General features: G+C 26.6%; 1 protein-coding gene across 3 annotated transcripts in view; it reads left to right on the top strand.

Moving 5' to 3' along the window:
• The window catches only part of tweek (transmembrane protein KIAA1109 homolog tweek), a 176,409-nt gene that overhangs the window by 111,273 nt on the left and 46,659 nt on the right, over positions 1 to 18,477 (top strand). For all 3 annotated transcript variants that reach the window (XM_067280734.1, XM_067280735.1, XM_067280733.1), the window contains exons 38-47: positions 948 to 1,094; positions 2,215 to 2,408; positions 2,650 to 2,792; positions 2,887 to 3,010; positions 3,099 to 3,202; positions 4,356 to 4,484; positions 8,049 to 8,264; positions 11,379 to 11,579; positions 12,884 to 13,073; positions 13,145 to 13,357. In XM_067280734.1, the coding sequence (XP_067136835.1) occupies positions 948 to 1,094; positions 2,215 to 2,408; positions 2,650 to 2,792; positions 2,887 to 3,010; positions 3,099 to 3,202; positions 4,356 to 4,484; positions 8,049 to 8,264; positions 11,379 to 11,579; positions 12,884 to 13,073; positions 13,145 to 13,357 (1,661 nt within the window). The remainder of the gene's footprint in view (positions 1 to 947; positions 1,095 to 2,214; positions 2,409 to 2,649; positions 2,793 to 2,886; positions 3,011 to 3,098; positions 3,203 to 4,355; positions 4,485 to 8,048; positions 8,265 to 11,378; positions 11,580 to 12,883; positions 13,074 to 13,144; positions 13,358 to 18,477) is intronic.

Genomic DNA, 18,477 nt, shown 5'->3' with positions numbered 1-18,477 from the left:
TGGCCTTTTCTGTTTGATGATATTACTCAATTTGTTTACTCGATGGCAGTACACTTTCGAATCAATTGTTAAATTGATAATGATTGATAATTGAATTGATGGTAAAAGCTCAAAAAAAAATTTCTTTAAAATCCCACCATAGAGAGCATCTCTCGTTAATAACATGTGGAACCCATATATCGAGCTTTGAAACGAAACCAATTTGTTTTAAGTAATAATAAATGGTTCAATTTAACAGATTTAATTTCTTAGTGATTTCATGTGTTGTTATATGGCAAATTGCTTCAATCAGTACCTTTATTTTGTTTTCATTGGCTTCAAATGTCCATTCAGAATGTGGTGTAGCTTCGATATTAAAATTGCCAGAACGCAATTTTGCAAACCAGTTTTGGCACTGTCTTTCTCTTAACACATCTTCTCCAAACGTGTACCACAATTTTTTTCTTGTTTGAACAGCATTTTGGTTTTTTACTTATAAAAAAGCAAAATATGCTGAAAACGATGCTTTCGATTTTCCATATTTGATGGGTCACCGAAAAAAAAACAATTGTACAGAATCAAACAAAATTTTTTACAAATAAGCCTTAAAATGTCAGCTGTCTAAGTATATAATGAAAATGTGGTTTAAAATAAAATTGGCTGGTAAAAATACATCTAATTCCTCTAGTAATAAAAAAAAAAATTACTTTCCGAACAACCCAATAGTTTAGTCTCTTCTTTGACTAAAAGTTTAATAATTATTTGTTGCTGTACTCAATCTTTTTCCTTTCTATTTGTTTTAAAATATCTGTGCTAAAAACTTTTTTTAGAACATTCACTCATGTGATTTTGTTTGCATATTGCCAACTTTTTCAACCAAAAAAATTTTATTTTTATTTATCATTTATACTATTAAAAAATTTTGAATAGCTTTTGTATTTTAAAAAATTTATATTATTTAATTTTAGGTTTATGTATAAGATTTGCTGATGATTTTGAAACTTCATTGGATGATTGGAAACCTGATCCTAATGATACTAATATTATGAATCTTTGTGTTGTATCTGAAGGAACATACGAAATATGTTCTCGTACACTTGTTTCTCAAGGAAGTGGTAGGTATTAATACAATAATTTAATGAAATTCAATTATTTCTGTTGCTTACAATTATATTTATAAAATTCTAATATTACATTACAACTTCAAGTTAAGACTCCATCCTTATCCTCAAATGTAATTAAAACAGTAAAATGCACAGCAAAAAAATATAAATAATGAACTGTCGTGTTACATGTAAAATGCTTAAAACATTGCATTTTGGTCACTAAACACTTAACATAATTGTTAATGATAGTTGCTTGTATGCAGTAATATATAGTCTTTATGCCATGCTATAAATATTACTTATATAATATGATTTGGCAAATAATATACAGTAATAATAAAATTTGTTAGAAAAAGAAGACAATAAGAAATTACAAGAAAAATAGCAATTTTTTTTCCATGAACTGTTACTCATTAAATGAGATGGAAACTTGAAGCTTAAAGAAAGTTCAAACTTTAAATCACACATCAAAATTTCATTTTGAAAGAGCATTCCAAAAAAGATTTTTTATGAGGGCATAAGTAAATTACTAGTGTGTGCAAAAATTTGTATAAATCATGGAGAAGTATATTTTGAAGACTGATACTAACATGAATCATTTCTGCCAAAAGCTACCTGAATTTTATTTTAAAATCTAAATTAAAAAACTAAAGTTGGATTTTAAAATAAAATTAAAGTAATTATTTTCCGATTTTAAATTAAAAGCAAAAAAATTATATTGCAATTTCATCCATGATTTATGATGCTATGAAATACAAACCATATTTACTTCATAAACCATTATTCAAAATATGAAGATACTTTTAAACTCATTAGGAAATTTCATATAATTTAAACTTCCTTTTCTTATGCATTATTGTCTAATGGCAGCTACTTTGATTTTGCATTTTTTGACATTCTGTATGATACAAGCCTTACCAAATCTATGATCCAGAGAGTGTAGCCTTTACTTTTCAAATTGCTAATTTGAGACAAATTAGTGGTTTTTGACATTAGTGAAATGATTTCATATTTGATAGCTTTCAAATTATGTAATAAGGTTTGAATATAAAATTTTAATTCATCAAAAATTATAGTTAAAAATCATAAATAATATTTTGAAATTAATGAATATTTTATTATATTCCAGGTTATAGTGCTAAATGGATACTTAATGTTCAGTGGCAAATGGAAGGTGTAGATATTCATGTAGACACCAACATTGGCAAACAACTTTCTGCATTATTCAAAACACTTACAGCTTTAACAGGAGAAGATGAAGGAGATGGCGTGGATTTCAGTACTATTGAAGGACCATCTGGTTTAAATGGTCCAGTTGCTCCAGTAAGACTTATAGAAAGAAATTTAAATTATTATATAATCTATTATACCTATTATATAATGAAAAATATATCTGACTAATAAATTTAATTTATTTAAGTTTCAATGAAAATTAATTTTTATAACCTAATAATTTGGAAGTTATCATCAGATATGTTTGGAAATTTCAGTTATTCAAATATATTTTAATAAATTGTAAGTGTATTATGATTATTTTTATTTAGAAAATGTTTATAAATTATAGGAACCAGTTATAATACGAAAAGGAAGTACATTTGTAGAATCTCTTCCACCTTTTCTGTTAGATCCCTGTTTAGATGCTAAAAAGCGATCTAGACTTATAGAAAAGGAAATGAATGAACAGGCCAAAATCATTAATGATTTAAGGTAAAAGTTCAAACATTTTTATATAAGTAGTAATTTTGTAGTAGTAGCTGTTTGAATTAATTTTATAAATTGTTTGATTTATTTCATTTAATAGATTACTAGGTGCGAGCCAAAATACAATTGAACAAGAAGTAAGAAGATTACATGAACTAGAAGCAGCTGTTTTTAATGATTTTCGCCGAGATGTAATAAAAAGATTAAGAAGACAGAGTGTTAAAGTATATTTCATTAATTTTAAATATTTGTGCATATATCATGTATATATTATTATTAACATATTTTTGATATCTTGGTTGCTGATAACAGGCAACATCATTCAGAGACAAATTAGGACTTGGAGTTAGATCTGGAGGAGCACCTTTACAATCTATGTCTTTATTCTTTCCAGATGGCAACAATGAAAAAAATGGGTAATGAATTAATTACTGCAAAATTACTATTACTTAGTTGCATATGCTAAAATATTTTATTTAATCTATAAACATCATTATCTTTAAGTTACCTTTTCTCATTATCTTCAATGAAATAGTACATAAATAAACTGTTATAATAAATTAATTGCAGTGACATTCTTTGACAGTGAATTTCTATTGTTTTATACAGTAGGCCTTTGATTTAACCGACAAACAATTTCTTTCTTAAAGAACAGAAATTTTTTATCTGTTAAACTATTTCATGAATATAGCATGCTGAAAGGTTTGGTCAGTGAATCAATAGCAGTGATGAAACACTCCATTATTTACATTGTATAGTTTTTTTAATATGTTTTTATTAAAATACAGTTTGGTTCCTGTCAAAAATTTATTTTTACTTTTTAATAGATGTTTTAATAATGTGTATAAATTATCCATTATACATTATAATATATTAATAATAATATTTTAGTCATACTTATGCATTATAACATTGTAACACATTAATACAAAATGATCTTGGGCTGTTTATGATGGATGGACTCAGCTAAACACCACATATCTGGACATAAAATCTGGCATTTGGATGAGTCTATCTGTCCATAAATGGTCTGAGATTATTTTGATGTCATTTTGAGTCATCAAATGATGTAAAAGCAGCATCACAGGAGGTTTTACAGGTAGTTACAAAATATGGCTTACAGAAATGCTTCTAGAAGCTGTACAAGTGCTGGGAAAAGAGTATCATTGTACAAGGGGATTAGTTTGAAGGTGGTTGTGCTTTGGTGTTTTAAACTATTCAAGACAGGGAGCTATATGCCAAGTATCCAATCTTTTGGCAAACTTAAAATCATATTATTGGTTTGTTTATTTTTCTTTGTTATGATATGGTAAGTAAAAGAATTGGCATAGTATATGTATTTATCATTTCAAGATTTATTAATAAATCTCTAAAATTATAACAACAGTAAATAAATAAAAAAATATATATATGTAACAACCATCATTAATGATAGAAATGATAAGAATATTTTCTTCCTTAACTATATTGTATTTATGACAATTGATAAATTATTTTTTATTATGAAACAATTAAACATAATTAATCATATTAAATAACATTAATAATAATAATTTATTAATTTTCTAGTTTATTAGATACTGAGCCATCACCAATTAGCAAAGAGTCTTCTCCAGCACATGCTCATACCCGCACTGCATCTTTAGACATGTCAGATTTACCAAATATTTCAATAAATGAAAAAACTGGTGTACACAGGTAAAGATAATTTGTTGATTGAAATTTATAAATTAATAAAGAAATTAAATATTTAAATTATTTTAATTTTATACAATTACAAAAAAACTTATGGGCAATTTTTAAACATTAAACAAAAAGTTTTTTTTTGAAGCAGAGTGTCATAGTTGTCAAGATAAAATATGCAAATTTAATAAATATTTTAGTTAATATTTGCTCTAACTTTGATTTTCAAATAAAAAAATTAAGAAATTAAAATTTTATTATAAAGAATATATTTTAATTGAATACTGGAAATAATGACTTAAAATTACATAAGTATTTTATTGAAATTGACTAACTATTAATAAAGTTATCATATTATTTTAAATTTTTAAAAAAGTTGCTTATATTTTTTGAAATTATCATCACAAAAAATATAATACTAACTGGAGAATAAAACTAAAATGCAGAAGCATGGATTACAGGTACTGTTATGAATATACAAGGTGTCTGAAAAGTTCAGTGAATGGTCCCATAGTTGAATAACTGTGCTGGTTAGGATGTTGTGCTCACGCAGACGTAGTGAGAGACTTGCCAACTAGTGCCACCTAGTGTCGAAATCATGACAGTTGGAAGTGCGCACAACAAACAATGCAACGCAACCAGTGTGAGAAGGAGTGTCACTGTGAAATGGAGCAATGCATGAACATCAAGTTTTGTTTCAAACTAGGCAAAATGGTGACGGAGACACATGAAATGTTAGTGAAAGTGTATGGTGTGGAAGCAGTGAGTAAAAAGGGTGTTTTTGAATGGTTTAAACACTTCAGAGATGGAAAGGAAGATGTCGACGATGAGCCACGTTCTGGTCGACCGTCAACAAGCACAACTCCAGACAACATCGAACGAGTGGGATAGAAGCTTGCGGATGATCGGTGCCTGTCTTTGAGAATGATAGCAGTAGATTTGAAGATAAGCAAGGACAGTGTGAGCGCTATTGTTCATGAACATTCGCAAAAGTGTAAGATTTGTGTCCAGTTTGTACTGCACACGCTGTCAGACGAGGAAAAGCAACACTGGATGGAAACCTCTGGAGATTTCATCGACGCATGTGACCAGAATCTGCAGTTCTTGGAAACAATCATTACAGGGGATGAGTCGTAGTGCTACCAGTATGATCCAGAGACCAAGTGACAGTCCATGGAATGGTGTTCATGGTCGTCCCCCTCCCAAAAAATGTTGTCTCACCAAATCCAGGATTAAGATGATGTTGATTGCCTTTTTTGAGAGTAAGGGCTTGATCCATCATGAATTTTTACCCAACGATACAACCATCAATGCAGAATTCTATGAGGGAGTTTTGAAATGGCTGCTGAAATGCATCAGGCGACTTTGGCCACAGTTGTACCAGAGTGGACAGGGGACTCTGCTCCATGACAATGCCCGTCTGCACACTGCGAGCCGCATATGGCACTTCCTCGCTACAAGCCAGGTGACAGTTCTTCAACACTCTCCATATTCTCCAGATCTGGCACCTGCAGATTTCTTCTTGTTTCCCCGCCTCAAAGGAGTCCTGAAAGGCCTACGCTTTTCTGACATTGTGCAGATTTAACAACGTGTGTCAACGGTGCTTCGTGTGATACTGAAAGAAGCGTTTGCTCACAGCTTCCAGCAGCTGTACAACCAATGTCAAATGTGTGTTGTCGCTAATGGCGATTACTTTGAATGCCAGTAAAAGTATTTTGTTTGTATCTCTTGTTTCCTTTATTTTATGAGACCATTCACCAAACTTTTCAGACACACCTTGTATGTATTGTATTATATAATTTGTTAATTTGATATTATCTTTTAACACAATACAGCTTACTTGATATTATCTTCTTTCTTATATAAATGATCTAAAGTTCTGTAAGGACAATACTAATAAATTTTTTTTTGTTCTTGTGAATTTATCAAACAAATATATGTTGGAGTCTGTTAATGAATTCTGTCATATGTGTTAGGTATACTTTATGGATAAGTATATGAAAGGAGTTTAAAGAAAACTTGAAGCCAGATTATGTTTGAAAAATAAAATTATTTATTCTAAGAATGATTTACAAAAGATTTTCTAATCAGTTCATTAAAGTTAGGATCAAAGTTTGTGTTTAAATCTAGGCATTTATTTTGCCAGAAAAAATAAAATTTGGATTTTGGCTTATTAGTAAGAAATATCTGATAATTTAAGTTTTTTCCTCATAACTGTTGAGTACTATTATTATTAATGTTAATATCTGACAATATTAAATATGTATATATATATATATATATGTATATATATAAATTGATTTACTATATTTTATTAGAGATTATTGTTATGCAGATGACATAGTAATTAAAAATTGTGCTAGATCTGCGTAGGAAGCAATGAATTAAATTTTAAATAAAATATGTAATTATGTAAGTGCATTAGAAATGTCTATTAATGTTGAAAATTAGGTTACAAAATTCTTTTTAATAATAATAAAAATAAAAATAAACCAGCAATATGTGATATGATTTATCTAAAAATTGGATATCAAATTTTAAGTCAGTCAAACATCATTAATAATATTATTTTGAATGAAAATTGAAATTGAAAGAATCATTATATTAAAATCTAATGAAATCATGAAATGTATAGCTGTATTTAAAGTATTAGAAAACTATTTACATTTTGATAATTGGTATGTTTTTTTATAAACAATTAATACATCAAATTAAGATGCAATAGAATATTGCATCTTAATTTGAGAAAATGTGCTTAGCTATTGTTTTAATTTAAACAAAAAAACAAAAAAAAATATTTTTAAGAATATATTTAAATTATCATACATTAGCTGAAATAATCAGAAATAAATTTGTTTGTACTAAAATTGATGTTGCTTAAAATTTAAATATTTACTTTCATTATCATTATTTTGTCATAAATATGTATGTACTAAAGCAGATAAAGGTTTTTTACCTATATTATAATGAAAACTACAAAAAGTTATGTAGATTGTGTAAATATGAAACACAATTTAAAAACATTTTCAATGAATTTGTATAATTTATCTAAATCAGGAATCAACTGCCCATTTATGTGTAGAATAAGGTAAAGAAAAGATTTATATTAATAGATATTTTAAAAAAATATAAAAATGTATTTAAAAAAATATGGATGATTTAAATGTGTTACTCAATTAAGGATTTTTTATTTATTCGATATCATTTTTCACTGATTGTGTTTGCTTATTTGTTATGATTGTTTCTTTCCTTTTTTCTTTCTATGTTTCAAAAAAACAATCAAATAAAGTTTTATAGTACATTTATTTATTTTGTGTTTAGTTTCTAATACTGTATATATATATATATTTGTCCTTAACAATTTGATCAAATTAATTTAAAATTATATACTTTTTATGAATGAAAATAAATTTCAAATTAAACAGTTGTCTGTGATTTTGTGATTACATAAAAATCCATGATATCATATACTTTAGTTAATAGAAATTATAAGTTTTTCTGTCATTTTACATAATTTTATTTTTATATAAAAACTATTGAAATAAATTTATTATTATTATATTTAAAATTTAATTTTAGGGAACTATCACTTGATAGTGTGTTTACATCTAGTTTGAGTGCTGAACTCTGTCCTAGTGAAACTCCTACACCTCCTTCACAAGGCACAGATATAGGAATTGCTAATGTTTCAAAGTCAGATTCTATATCACCTTCTATGGAAAATGTGCCTCCAAAATCTTCAAGTAGTTCAGAAGCTGGCACAGAACAAGATTTTCTTAATAATGATTGCTCAAAGTAAGTACTACAATTTTTGTTGTATACAAAGTGAAATATTTTTCACATTGTAACTATTCTATTATATACAGTAGAGCGTTGTTTATCCGAAAGCCGGTCAACCGAAACGTCGGTTAACCAAAAGCTTTTGAGTTGGACTGTGTTGTGCTGAATCGAACGTTTTTGATACTAGATGAACTTCTAAAGTATAAATTTTTTTGTTTTTATATTTTTCAATATATTTATTTTGTTTGTACAAAATAAAGAAATAATTTTTAACAATACAATACCCTAGATTATTATTATAAAAATTTTCATTAGGCTTAAAATCGACGAAAATTCAACACGAAGTGACACGCAACGGAGAAAAATTTAAAGATTGGATAGGTTAATATATTTTTTAATACATAATCGGTTATCCGAAAAAATCAGTTATCTGAACAACCCCAGTCCCCAATTGATTTGGATAGACGACACTCTACTGTATTCATTTCTGGTATAAGCTTACAAATGAAACAATATGAAAAAATATACTAGCTTTATGGCATACTATTTATGAATAAAGAGAATTCTAATCTAAAGTCATTCAAAAACTGTAATCTACCCTCTGATATAACTTTCTAATATTAAGATATGACAAACAGCTGTTTTCAGAATACAAAATGTGTTTGATTTATGTCAGAGAAGAATTTTTGAAACATAAATATAAACAATAGCATAACTAGCTTTTCTGAATTTGTATTAAATTTTAAATTATACTTTCCTCTGAAAAATAATTACTATGATTATTGTACACATACTGTATATTTAAGTTTGTAGTGTAATGTAAAAGGAAATCATTTTCATGACTTCACAGATTAGCAGATATCTGTCTGAATTGGCCTAAAATTTATTTCTTCACGTTCTTCTTAATCTTTCTCTAGATAGTTTTCCTATAGGATGATATTTATTTCCAATTTAGTGTGTCAGTTCTGATATATATTATTTTTTTTTCTTATAAATTTTTCTAATATAATGCATTGAAAAATATCGTATTTAAAACTAAAGATATTAATAAATGTAAGCGATTTTTTTCATATAGATATAATGATAATTTGATTTTTGGTGAACTTTTAAAATAATATTGCCTGACTGACTTATATTGCCTTAGGAGGGATCGCAAAATAAACGTAAACAAGATGTCGGGGGAAAAGGGTTAAAGCGATACGAAATTCATCATACACTATAGGAACGTGTTAGCTGAATGACCTTGGTCGAAATAGTTTTTACTAAACCATTTTGTTAAAACGCGTTTTGTCTAGTTAAAACTAGTTTTAACTCAAATTCATTTTTGACTAGCAGTAAATTCTAGTTATAACAATGACATCCATTAAAAACTAGTTTCAACTAGTTAAAACTCGTTTTAACTAAAAAGGGTTTTTACTGTAACATATATATATATATATATTGTTAGAATACTAATATAATAATATAATATGAAAAGTATATACAGAGATCAAAATAATGGTCACAGTGATTTATCATATTATTAAATTGAAATAAATCAGTAAGAGATTAATTAAATATCAATATTGTGTTTATTTGTTTCATCAAATTATCAAATTAATAACAAGAAGCTATAAAAGTTGTTAAATATTTTCTGTTAATATTATTATTTTAGTAATCATAATAATAATCTTTAATAACTTGAATTATTTAATGTTGAAATTTATTAAATAATTATTTTTTCATTTATTTTTCAAAGTTTTAAGATATGAAAATTAAAAATATTAAAATTTTGACAATTTATTATTTAAAATATTATTTACATAAAATTTTCTACTTATTTCATACTCTAATTTATGTAGCACCCTTTCTTACTCATATTTGTATACAGTAGAGAGTCGTTAATTCGAACCCCAGTAATCCGAATCGCCGGTTATCCAAACGATTTTCAGTCGGACTGTGTCGTGCTGAATCGAACATTTTTGATACTAGATTTACTTCTAAAGTATAATTTTCATGTTTTTATATTTTTCAATATATTTATTTTGTTTGTACAAAATGCAGAAATAATTTTTAACGATACGATAGCCTCGATTATTATTATAAAAATTTTCATTAGGCTTAAAATCGACGAAAATTCAACATGAAGCGACACGCAACGGAGAAAAATTTGAACATTGGACAGGTTAATATATTTTTTCGTACATAATCGGTTATCCGAACAAATCACTAATCTGAACAACCCCAGTCCCCAATTGATTCGGATTAACAACTCTCTACTGTACTTTTGACACTCAGTTATACACCTAGATTTATATAAAAAATTATTTTTTAGTAGATTCAATAATGTAATACAGAAAATAGTTCTGACAGTCTAAATTTATTAACTTAAATAATAATGTCTTTTCACTTCAATTTATTTTGTTCAATTCACATAGTAATATTGCCTGTTAATTTGTATATTTTCTTATCTTGCAGTATGGTAATTGATTCAGATCACATGAAAAAATAAATTATCGCTATTTGCTTTTACAATTGACTGCCTTTCTAATTCTACTGACATTTAATTTCTAAACAAATATTTAGTGCTTCTATCATATGGAGTAATTTTTATAAATTAACATTTTCATTAAGTTATTATTTCCCATAATTAAGGACAATATTGTAATCTGAAATAAGAATTAGATAAGTTAAGGCAGTATTTGTAAATAAATAAATAGAAAAAGAAAATATTTAAGCAAAGTAAATAATATTTGAAAATATTTTTATGAGGTAAAATACTCGCAAATAATACATATTTACACTAAGAACATATAAATAATACACTAAGAAAATGTAGAGTGAAAGCCAATTTTAATTAATGAAGAATTGGGTTAATCAAAATATAAATTATAATAGCTAATAATTATAATAAACTTTATAAACTGAATATTTATCCACAAAAACATGAAAAAGCTTATTTGTTAACTTGTATGATAATGCTACATTTAAATTGTTTATTATTCATTTATAAATAGTTAAATGTTTATCTATTTGAAAACTATTAATTTCAAATTAACTTTCAAAACAAACATTTAATTTATAATCTTGAAAATAAACAATATTTTGAAAAAATTGTTGCTAAAATTTTTTTGCATTTTACATTTTCAGCAAAATGATAAATGACTTAAAAAGGACTGGACACACTACACCTGGAGGAACAAGTAGCGGAATGAGTTCAGCCAAACAGCCATTGGCAGAGCCAAATATTGACTTTGAATTAGATGTAAAAGTATTTTTTAATAGTGGAAAATGTGTATTACATACCAAAGATACATTTAGAGATTTACAGGATGATCAAGGACTGAAAAAGTAACTTTTTAAACAAATGTTCTGCTTTTTTGAAATTTTTTATTTAATTGATTCTTGAAAATATAATTCTTGAAATCTAATAATAGAAATCATTAAGGTGGTGCAATATCTGGTAATCAATAAATTATAAATGAAATTATATTAAGTTTTTATCATCAGATATTTTTGTAAATAAACCCTGGGCTTTAATTATGGAAACTAGATGGCTTCAGTTTGAAATACTGATAACAAAAATAGACTTAGTTTATTTTTGGAAATTTATTTATTTTTAAAAATAAAAAATAACATCATTCATCACAAAATTAATTAGTTTTTTTGTTATTGTATTTTAGTGTCTTATTTGTTTACTTCAGCTTCATTATTTTCTGATTTTCAAGATTCCTCATTAATTTAAACTTAGTGTTGAATTTTATTTGTAGTATATTTTCAGTTACTTTACATGCTCTGAAATATATTATGATTAACACTAAGAATGATGATGGAATTTAACTTCTCAAAAACTATTTTCCCATACTGGAAAAATGGTTTCCCAGTTTGGTCTTCTGTATCTCTTCACTGTGAATGCTTTAGGTCCAATGCTAAACCAATTTTCTTATTCATAATGAAGTACTACTATAAATGGTGTATTTACTCAGATATTAAAAAGGTTGCAGATAGTTAATTCTTTCAGATAATTTGGCTAATAACTGGGTTAAAAAATTAGTTTTGAAATCTCTGCTGATTTCTTTTGCATAAGAAACTTGTCTGTTTTAAACAAGCATGGTTGATGTGGAAAAGAATGCTTTTGGTGAAACTACATTTGATCCAGTCTTTTATAGGGGGTTTATTCATTGATTTTCCAGCTGATATTATAACTTTTAGATTTGAAAGAACAATGCAGCTTGGCACTTTCATGATCATAGGTACCAAAAGAAGGTGACTAAATACTGAGATGAACAACAATGAACTGTTTTATTGTTTTCAGTTGTCTATTAATTATGATGCCAAAAGTAAACTTGATATTCAAGAATAAGTTCACTGTTTTATTTTGTGTTGGGCTTATTTACAGAAATATCTAGTAAATATCAATTCATCATTTTCATAATTTTCTGAGATGAATATTAAAGTGAATAAAAATATTTTTTAAGATATAAATTATTTGTCAATGATTTAAAAATTTAAACACACTTCTCTTTAGATAAAAATCTGAAAAAGAAACATGTTTTAATACCTAATTTCTTTTGAAAAGGTTTTTTAATTTTTATTACTATACTATATCAGAAAATTTGTAAATAGTAATTTTGATTCTTTTGTATATAAAAAAGATCAATGAAAAAGGAAAGAAGTTTCTCTGGTGGAATGGTAGATCTATCCTCTCCTAGTCATAGCAAGAAAAAACATAGTTCAGGAATGAAGAATAATGCTATGTCTGCTAGACTGAGATATGTACAGATGCCTGTGGCTGGTCAAATTGCTGACTTTACTATTTTTTTAATTCCTGGTCTAGATGTAAAGGTAAAAATGTATAATTTTGATCTTGTTAAAATGTTTATAACAATAAAGTTGTAAAGTCAATGTCCTGTTAGGTTCATTACAATTCCAAAACAATTGTTGGTGATAGTCCTGTGATGAATGCTGCAACTGGTAAAACTTCAGTAGAATCAGAAATTGAACAAAATGAAAATGTACAAAGGAGTACATTATTTCCTTTTGAACATGGAAGTAGCTCTGTACTTAAGAAAGGTGGCGTAAAGAAAGCAAGTTTGTTTGCTTGGATGACATTGCAAAGTATACCTGAAGTAAGTTAGATGTTTTTATATTCATAAATATAAATTATTTTATTGCATAGTTGAAAAATAATGATTTTATTGGACTGTTGCTTTTATTATTGTATTTGTTGTAAAACTTTTTTACAAGGATACTAACATAAGTTTTATTCAATATATTACTGAAAATTTTAATTTAGACTTAAGTGAAGGACCAAACTTTTTCATTTATTACTCTGCATCCAAATTATATTGTGATATAGATCTTTTCAAAGATTTTACTATAAAAGAAAGTTAAAAAAATAAGATATTTATTATCATTAACAGAAACAGAATTGATATAAATAAAATTTATATATTTTTGAAATGAATTTGATGATATAATTTTATATTTTTCAGAATCATAATTAAAATGTATAGATGTTAATGGCTTAATATAATTAAGTATGTGGTATTTAAAAATATATTTCGTGTCTTATAAAATGTTTTGTCCATGTTTATAAAAGAACTATAATAAAGATTATAAAGACAGTTGAAAATAATAAATGAAATAATTTTGTTCTTCTATTCCATTAGCTATAAACTATTGCAGTCCATAATTATTAGAATTGAAAGAAATCTATTGAAACTCATTGTTTCATAGATTAATTTGAATTTTATACAGGGCTTTACATGTTTTTAATGGTAAGTAGCTTATACAAAACTGAAATGATAAGAGAGGTTAGTTTATGACTTATCCGTAGACACTGATATCAGAGATCATTGTTACTCTTGTTTGGCTAGACTTTTGTTCCTTGTAGTATGGTTAAGGAATATAATCTTATATTGGATAAAAATTTTTATATATTATTTTTATGAAGTATTAAATTTATTAAAGATAAATTCAGAAATTTTAAGTTAGACAGGATAAATAATGTGTAAGCTGTTGTATAGCAAATACTAAGTCAATAAAATTGATAGTCATAAAGTCTTTAAAGATTCAGCTATGCAAATTTCAGTAATATGTATAGTTTTTATTATAAATAATTTAGTTTAATTAATCAAACACTGTTGCACAAGTTCTTAACAAGTAAGAACTTGTATAATAAAATGAAGTTCTTGAAGTTTAGAAGAATAAATCATAAAACAACAAACCTATTTTTTAACCAGTGATTATTTTCATAAAAATATGGATTTATTTCAAATGTTTTTGCTATTGAAATTAGTGTTTCTTCTTTAAATATATAGAGATATTGAGATTTAAATCAAAATATACATCTAAATCACTGGTTAAAGTTCTACTTCATTAAACTAAACAATTTTTTATTAATTACATTTTTATTCTGTTTATGTATATATATATATATACTTATTTATTTATTTATTTATTTTATATTCTATATATATAATCTTTTTTTATATTGAGTTAAATATATTATATTTATATTGAGTTTTATATTGAGTGATTACATATTAATATTTTTTTTAGATTCAGAATTTAATGTTTAATTATGAAAATTTATAATTATTTTATAAATGAAGTTTGAATAGAAGTTTGATTCTTGAATCTTTATGCTTTTTTTTTGTTTTTTATGCTGTTATTTTAGATATTTTTTGATTTGGTTATTTTTGGATCATCTCCCAATGATCCTCTGTTTGTTTTAACATTATCTAATGCATATATTCAAGTCTGGCATAAGCAAATTTGTCATCATAGACAAATCACTCGTGTGTTACCCTTCCTCAGGAAAATTGACAAACCAGCACATTCAAAATACAGTGATGCATTATACAGGTACTTCTCACTTTATGACCTATCTGCTTAACGACTACTCGCATTTACAACAAATTGAGTTTCGACCTGCAATTCGGGGAATCCCCTTTCACAGTTTGAGTGTCAATCAGTGGCGAATGGTGACATGCGCACTAAGCATACTATAATAGGCTTGAGCATACTGTAATTGTCTTATAGTACTATAATAGGCTAATAGCATACTATAATAGTCTTTTTATGAATAAATTTGAAGTTTGTTGCATAATTTGTATAATTTTACAACGATCCTATATTCCCGGTGCAAGCTCCTTGCTTATCGACCAATTCGCTTAACGACATAGTTGTCAGAATGGAACTCGGTCGTAAAGTGAAGAGTACCTGTACTTCAAATTTAATTCATTCCAGGAGGCTGTTCAAACTCTGAAGCATTCAAAGACTAAAGCAATTTTTTCCATTAGAAATAATGGAAAGTGAATTAATCCATTCCCAGATCCCCCAACAATACCCATTTCAATAAACTTAAAAGAGCAAATACACATAATTTAAGGTAAAAATTACACAATTAAATGCCCTGATAACAAATTAAAATATGAAAACAATAAATAGAATATGTAAATACTGTATAGCAAAATGAAAATTGCATTTACTGGTTGCACACTGTTAACTTCAACAATTTAAACATGGCTGCTAGATCCACCACAAGTGTACTGCTTTAATGCTTTGTGATAAGTTCCTTTTTTGTCTGAATTGTAGATATTACAGCCTTCCTCTTACTTATTGGACTTTGTTGCTTCCACACACTCTTCAGATGCCATGATTAGTAAGGTAAAAGTGATATTGGATTAAACAGAAAGTTTTTGCATATTTTTAACAACTGTCGTTACTTAACGTATTTAATTTTAACAGTCATGAAATTTAACACATTATTGCTAATTTGAGATTGTATTTCTTCAGAAGCTTATTTTATGTTTCAAGTGCATTTTTCACCAAGCGCAAAGTTCAAACTTTAAAGCATCATTTGAACTCTGAAACAAATTTTTGCTGAATTTGGCATTCAAACTCTGAAGTATTCGTCTAGTTGTTCAAAATACAAGGTACCACCGTACAAAGTAATAGTATGGTTACACAAAAAGAAATTACAATTAAGTTAATAAGTATTAAATATTTATTGCCAATAAATAGTACATTATATATATAATTTTTTACTATAAATATAGAAGTATAATACATTTTATGATGTGTATTATACAAGTGGCTTTTATTTTCATAAAAACCAATTTAGATTTTAAATTCAAGTATTTTAAAATACTAAATAATAATACAGTTCCATTTTATCTTATATCATTTTATACTATTAAAAGCTTCCTATAAAAAAAATTGCATGTTGTAGTGCTGCCTTCAGATTTGGTCACCCTAGACAGCCACCTAGTTTGCCTACATGGTCACACAGGGCTTTCATTTATTTATTTAATCAGTGATTAGAATTACTTATTAAAATATAAAAAATTCATCTTGAAATCAAATTTTGTATCTTTAGATTGGAAGAAACTTCTCTATTAGATGGTAGTTGATCACATTTATACACTTAGCATTAAAATAGAATTCACTTATTGTGATCAATTGGGACTTGCCTTTACTGATAATAATAACTAATTGATAACATTAAACAAGATAAGTAAATAAGAATATAATTAGTGAAATTTTTTACTTTGTTGACTTTGACATTAAAGGCACATGTTAAAACAATTTAAAATATATAACATAAAGATTTGTTAGTTATAATTATCATTATTAATTAATATTTCATTCAATATGTAATTGGAGTAACAAATGTTAATAATTTAAACCAGCGGTTCCCAATCTTTTTTCATTATCTGTACCCTGTGACATGTCATTTCTCTAGATTGTACCCCTTATTTAAGAAATTTAGTGAGTAACGGTATTGTTAATTTTACATGTTGTAACTTTAAATTAAAAAAAGAAAAAAAGCTAATTTGTGGTATTTAAAAATATATTTATAATGTATAATGTTGATAAAGAGAATATATTTATGTTCATACATGTAAAAATCAATACATTTACAATAAAAATATAAAAACAAATATAAAAATTATAATAAAAATAAAATTGCACAAAAAAACTAACTAGAAAGTATTTAATTTCGTATTAAAGGAGTTCAGTGTGAGCCTTGTCCTTGTTTTTTCTCACATAATTTTTTTATGTCAGGTTTGACTGATGTGAGGTATAATCTCAAATCTGGAACTGCCTTCAGCTTATTGCGATACTTATTTTTAATATTTAGATAGGAAGAAAAAGCTCTTTCCACAAGCACAGTACTTGTAAATGGCAACAAAAACTGAAGTGCTTTATCAGAAAGTAGCTCAAATTCTTTGTTAATGTCTGCTCAAAAGTTAAAAAGACATTTTGATTTAAATTGGCATTTTAAAATCAAATCGGTTGAAATTTCGATCAAATTCTCTTTTTCCTTACTTGATAATTTAGCTACCTGAAAGTATTCCCTTTCAAATGCATTTAGAATCCAATAGTTTGTGTTGTATAAACAAGACAGTCTTGTCAATAAAAAAATTAATAAAAATACTGAATAAATAATGAAAAAAATTACCTCTTGTAGAGAAAATTTGGAGAAACTAGACTATGTCCTTTTCTTTGCTAACAATAGTGAGGTTGAGGCCAAAGTTTTAAATGCAGAAACGTATACGTTTGAGGTTCAGTGCCGCTTTCCTGTAAGCCTAGAAGTTTAAAAATGGCATTTGGAATGTCAAGCATGATTCCACTGACTTTCCAAACACCATTTTTGAACTTATAGGCTCACAGGAAAGCGGTGCTGAATGTCTGATGTACACGTTTTTGTGTTTAAAACTTCGGCCTCAACCTCGCTAATAAAAAATACTTTTTATAAACAAAAAATATTTTTTTCAAACAACATGTGGGAATATTGTTGAGAGATAATAATAATAATGGTAACACACCCCACCATGAAAAGTCCGTATCATAATCACTAATCATGCATAATGGTATCCTCATTACTATTGACAGACTGTGCAACATTTATTGATCTATTGCATTGTACAATCGGCAGCATAAGTTTTTATTTCTATTTTTGCATTTTGAAATGTACAATAAAGTTTGTGATTGTTGCAAGGAACATTTTTACCTAATAATGTTTTAATACTATTAATTTGTGATACATAATATATTATTTTTTCTGCCATAATAACTAACTTTTTTCTGTACCCCTAAACAACCCATTGCGTACCCTTAGGGGTGCGCATACCCCGGGTTGGGAACTGCTGATTTAAACTATTCTACTGCATATGAATAACAATTAATGTTTAACATTTAAAATACTGGCTAAAACTGATAATGATTACCCATTATC

This window comes from Centruroides vittatus, unplaced genomic scaffold (assembly GCF_030686945.1).
Source record: "Centruroides vittatus isolate TY-2023 unplaced genomic scaffold, ASM3068694v2 contig_890, whole genome shotgun sequence".
In the NCBI taxonomy this organism is placed as follows: Eukaryota; Metazoa; Arthropoda; class Arachnida; order Scorpiones; family Buthidae; genus Centruroides; species Centruroides vittatus.
This window is presented reverse-complemented; position numbering and strand designations above follow the sequence as displayed.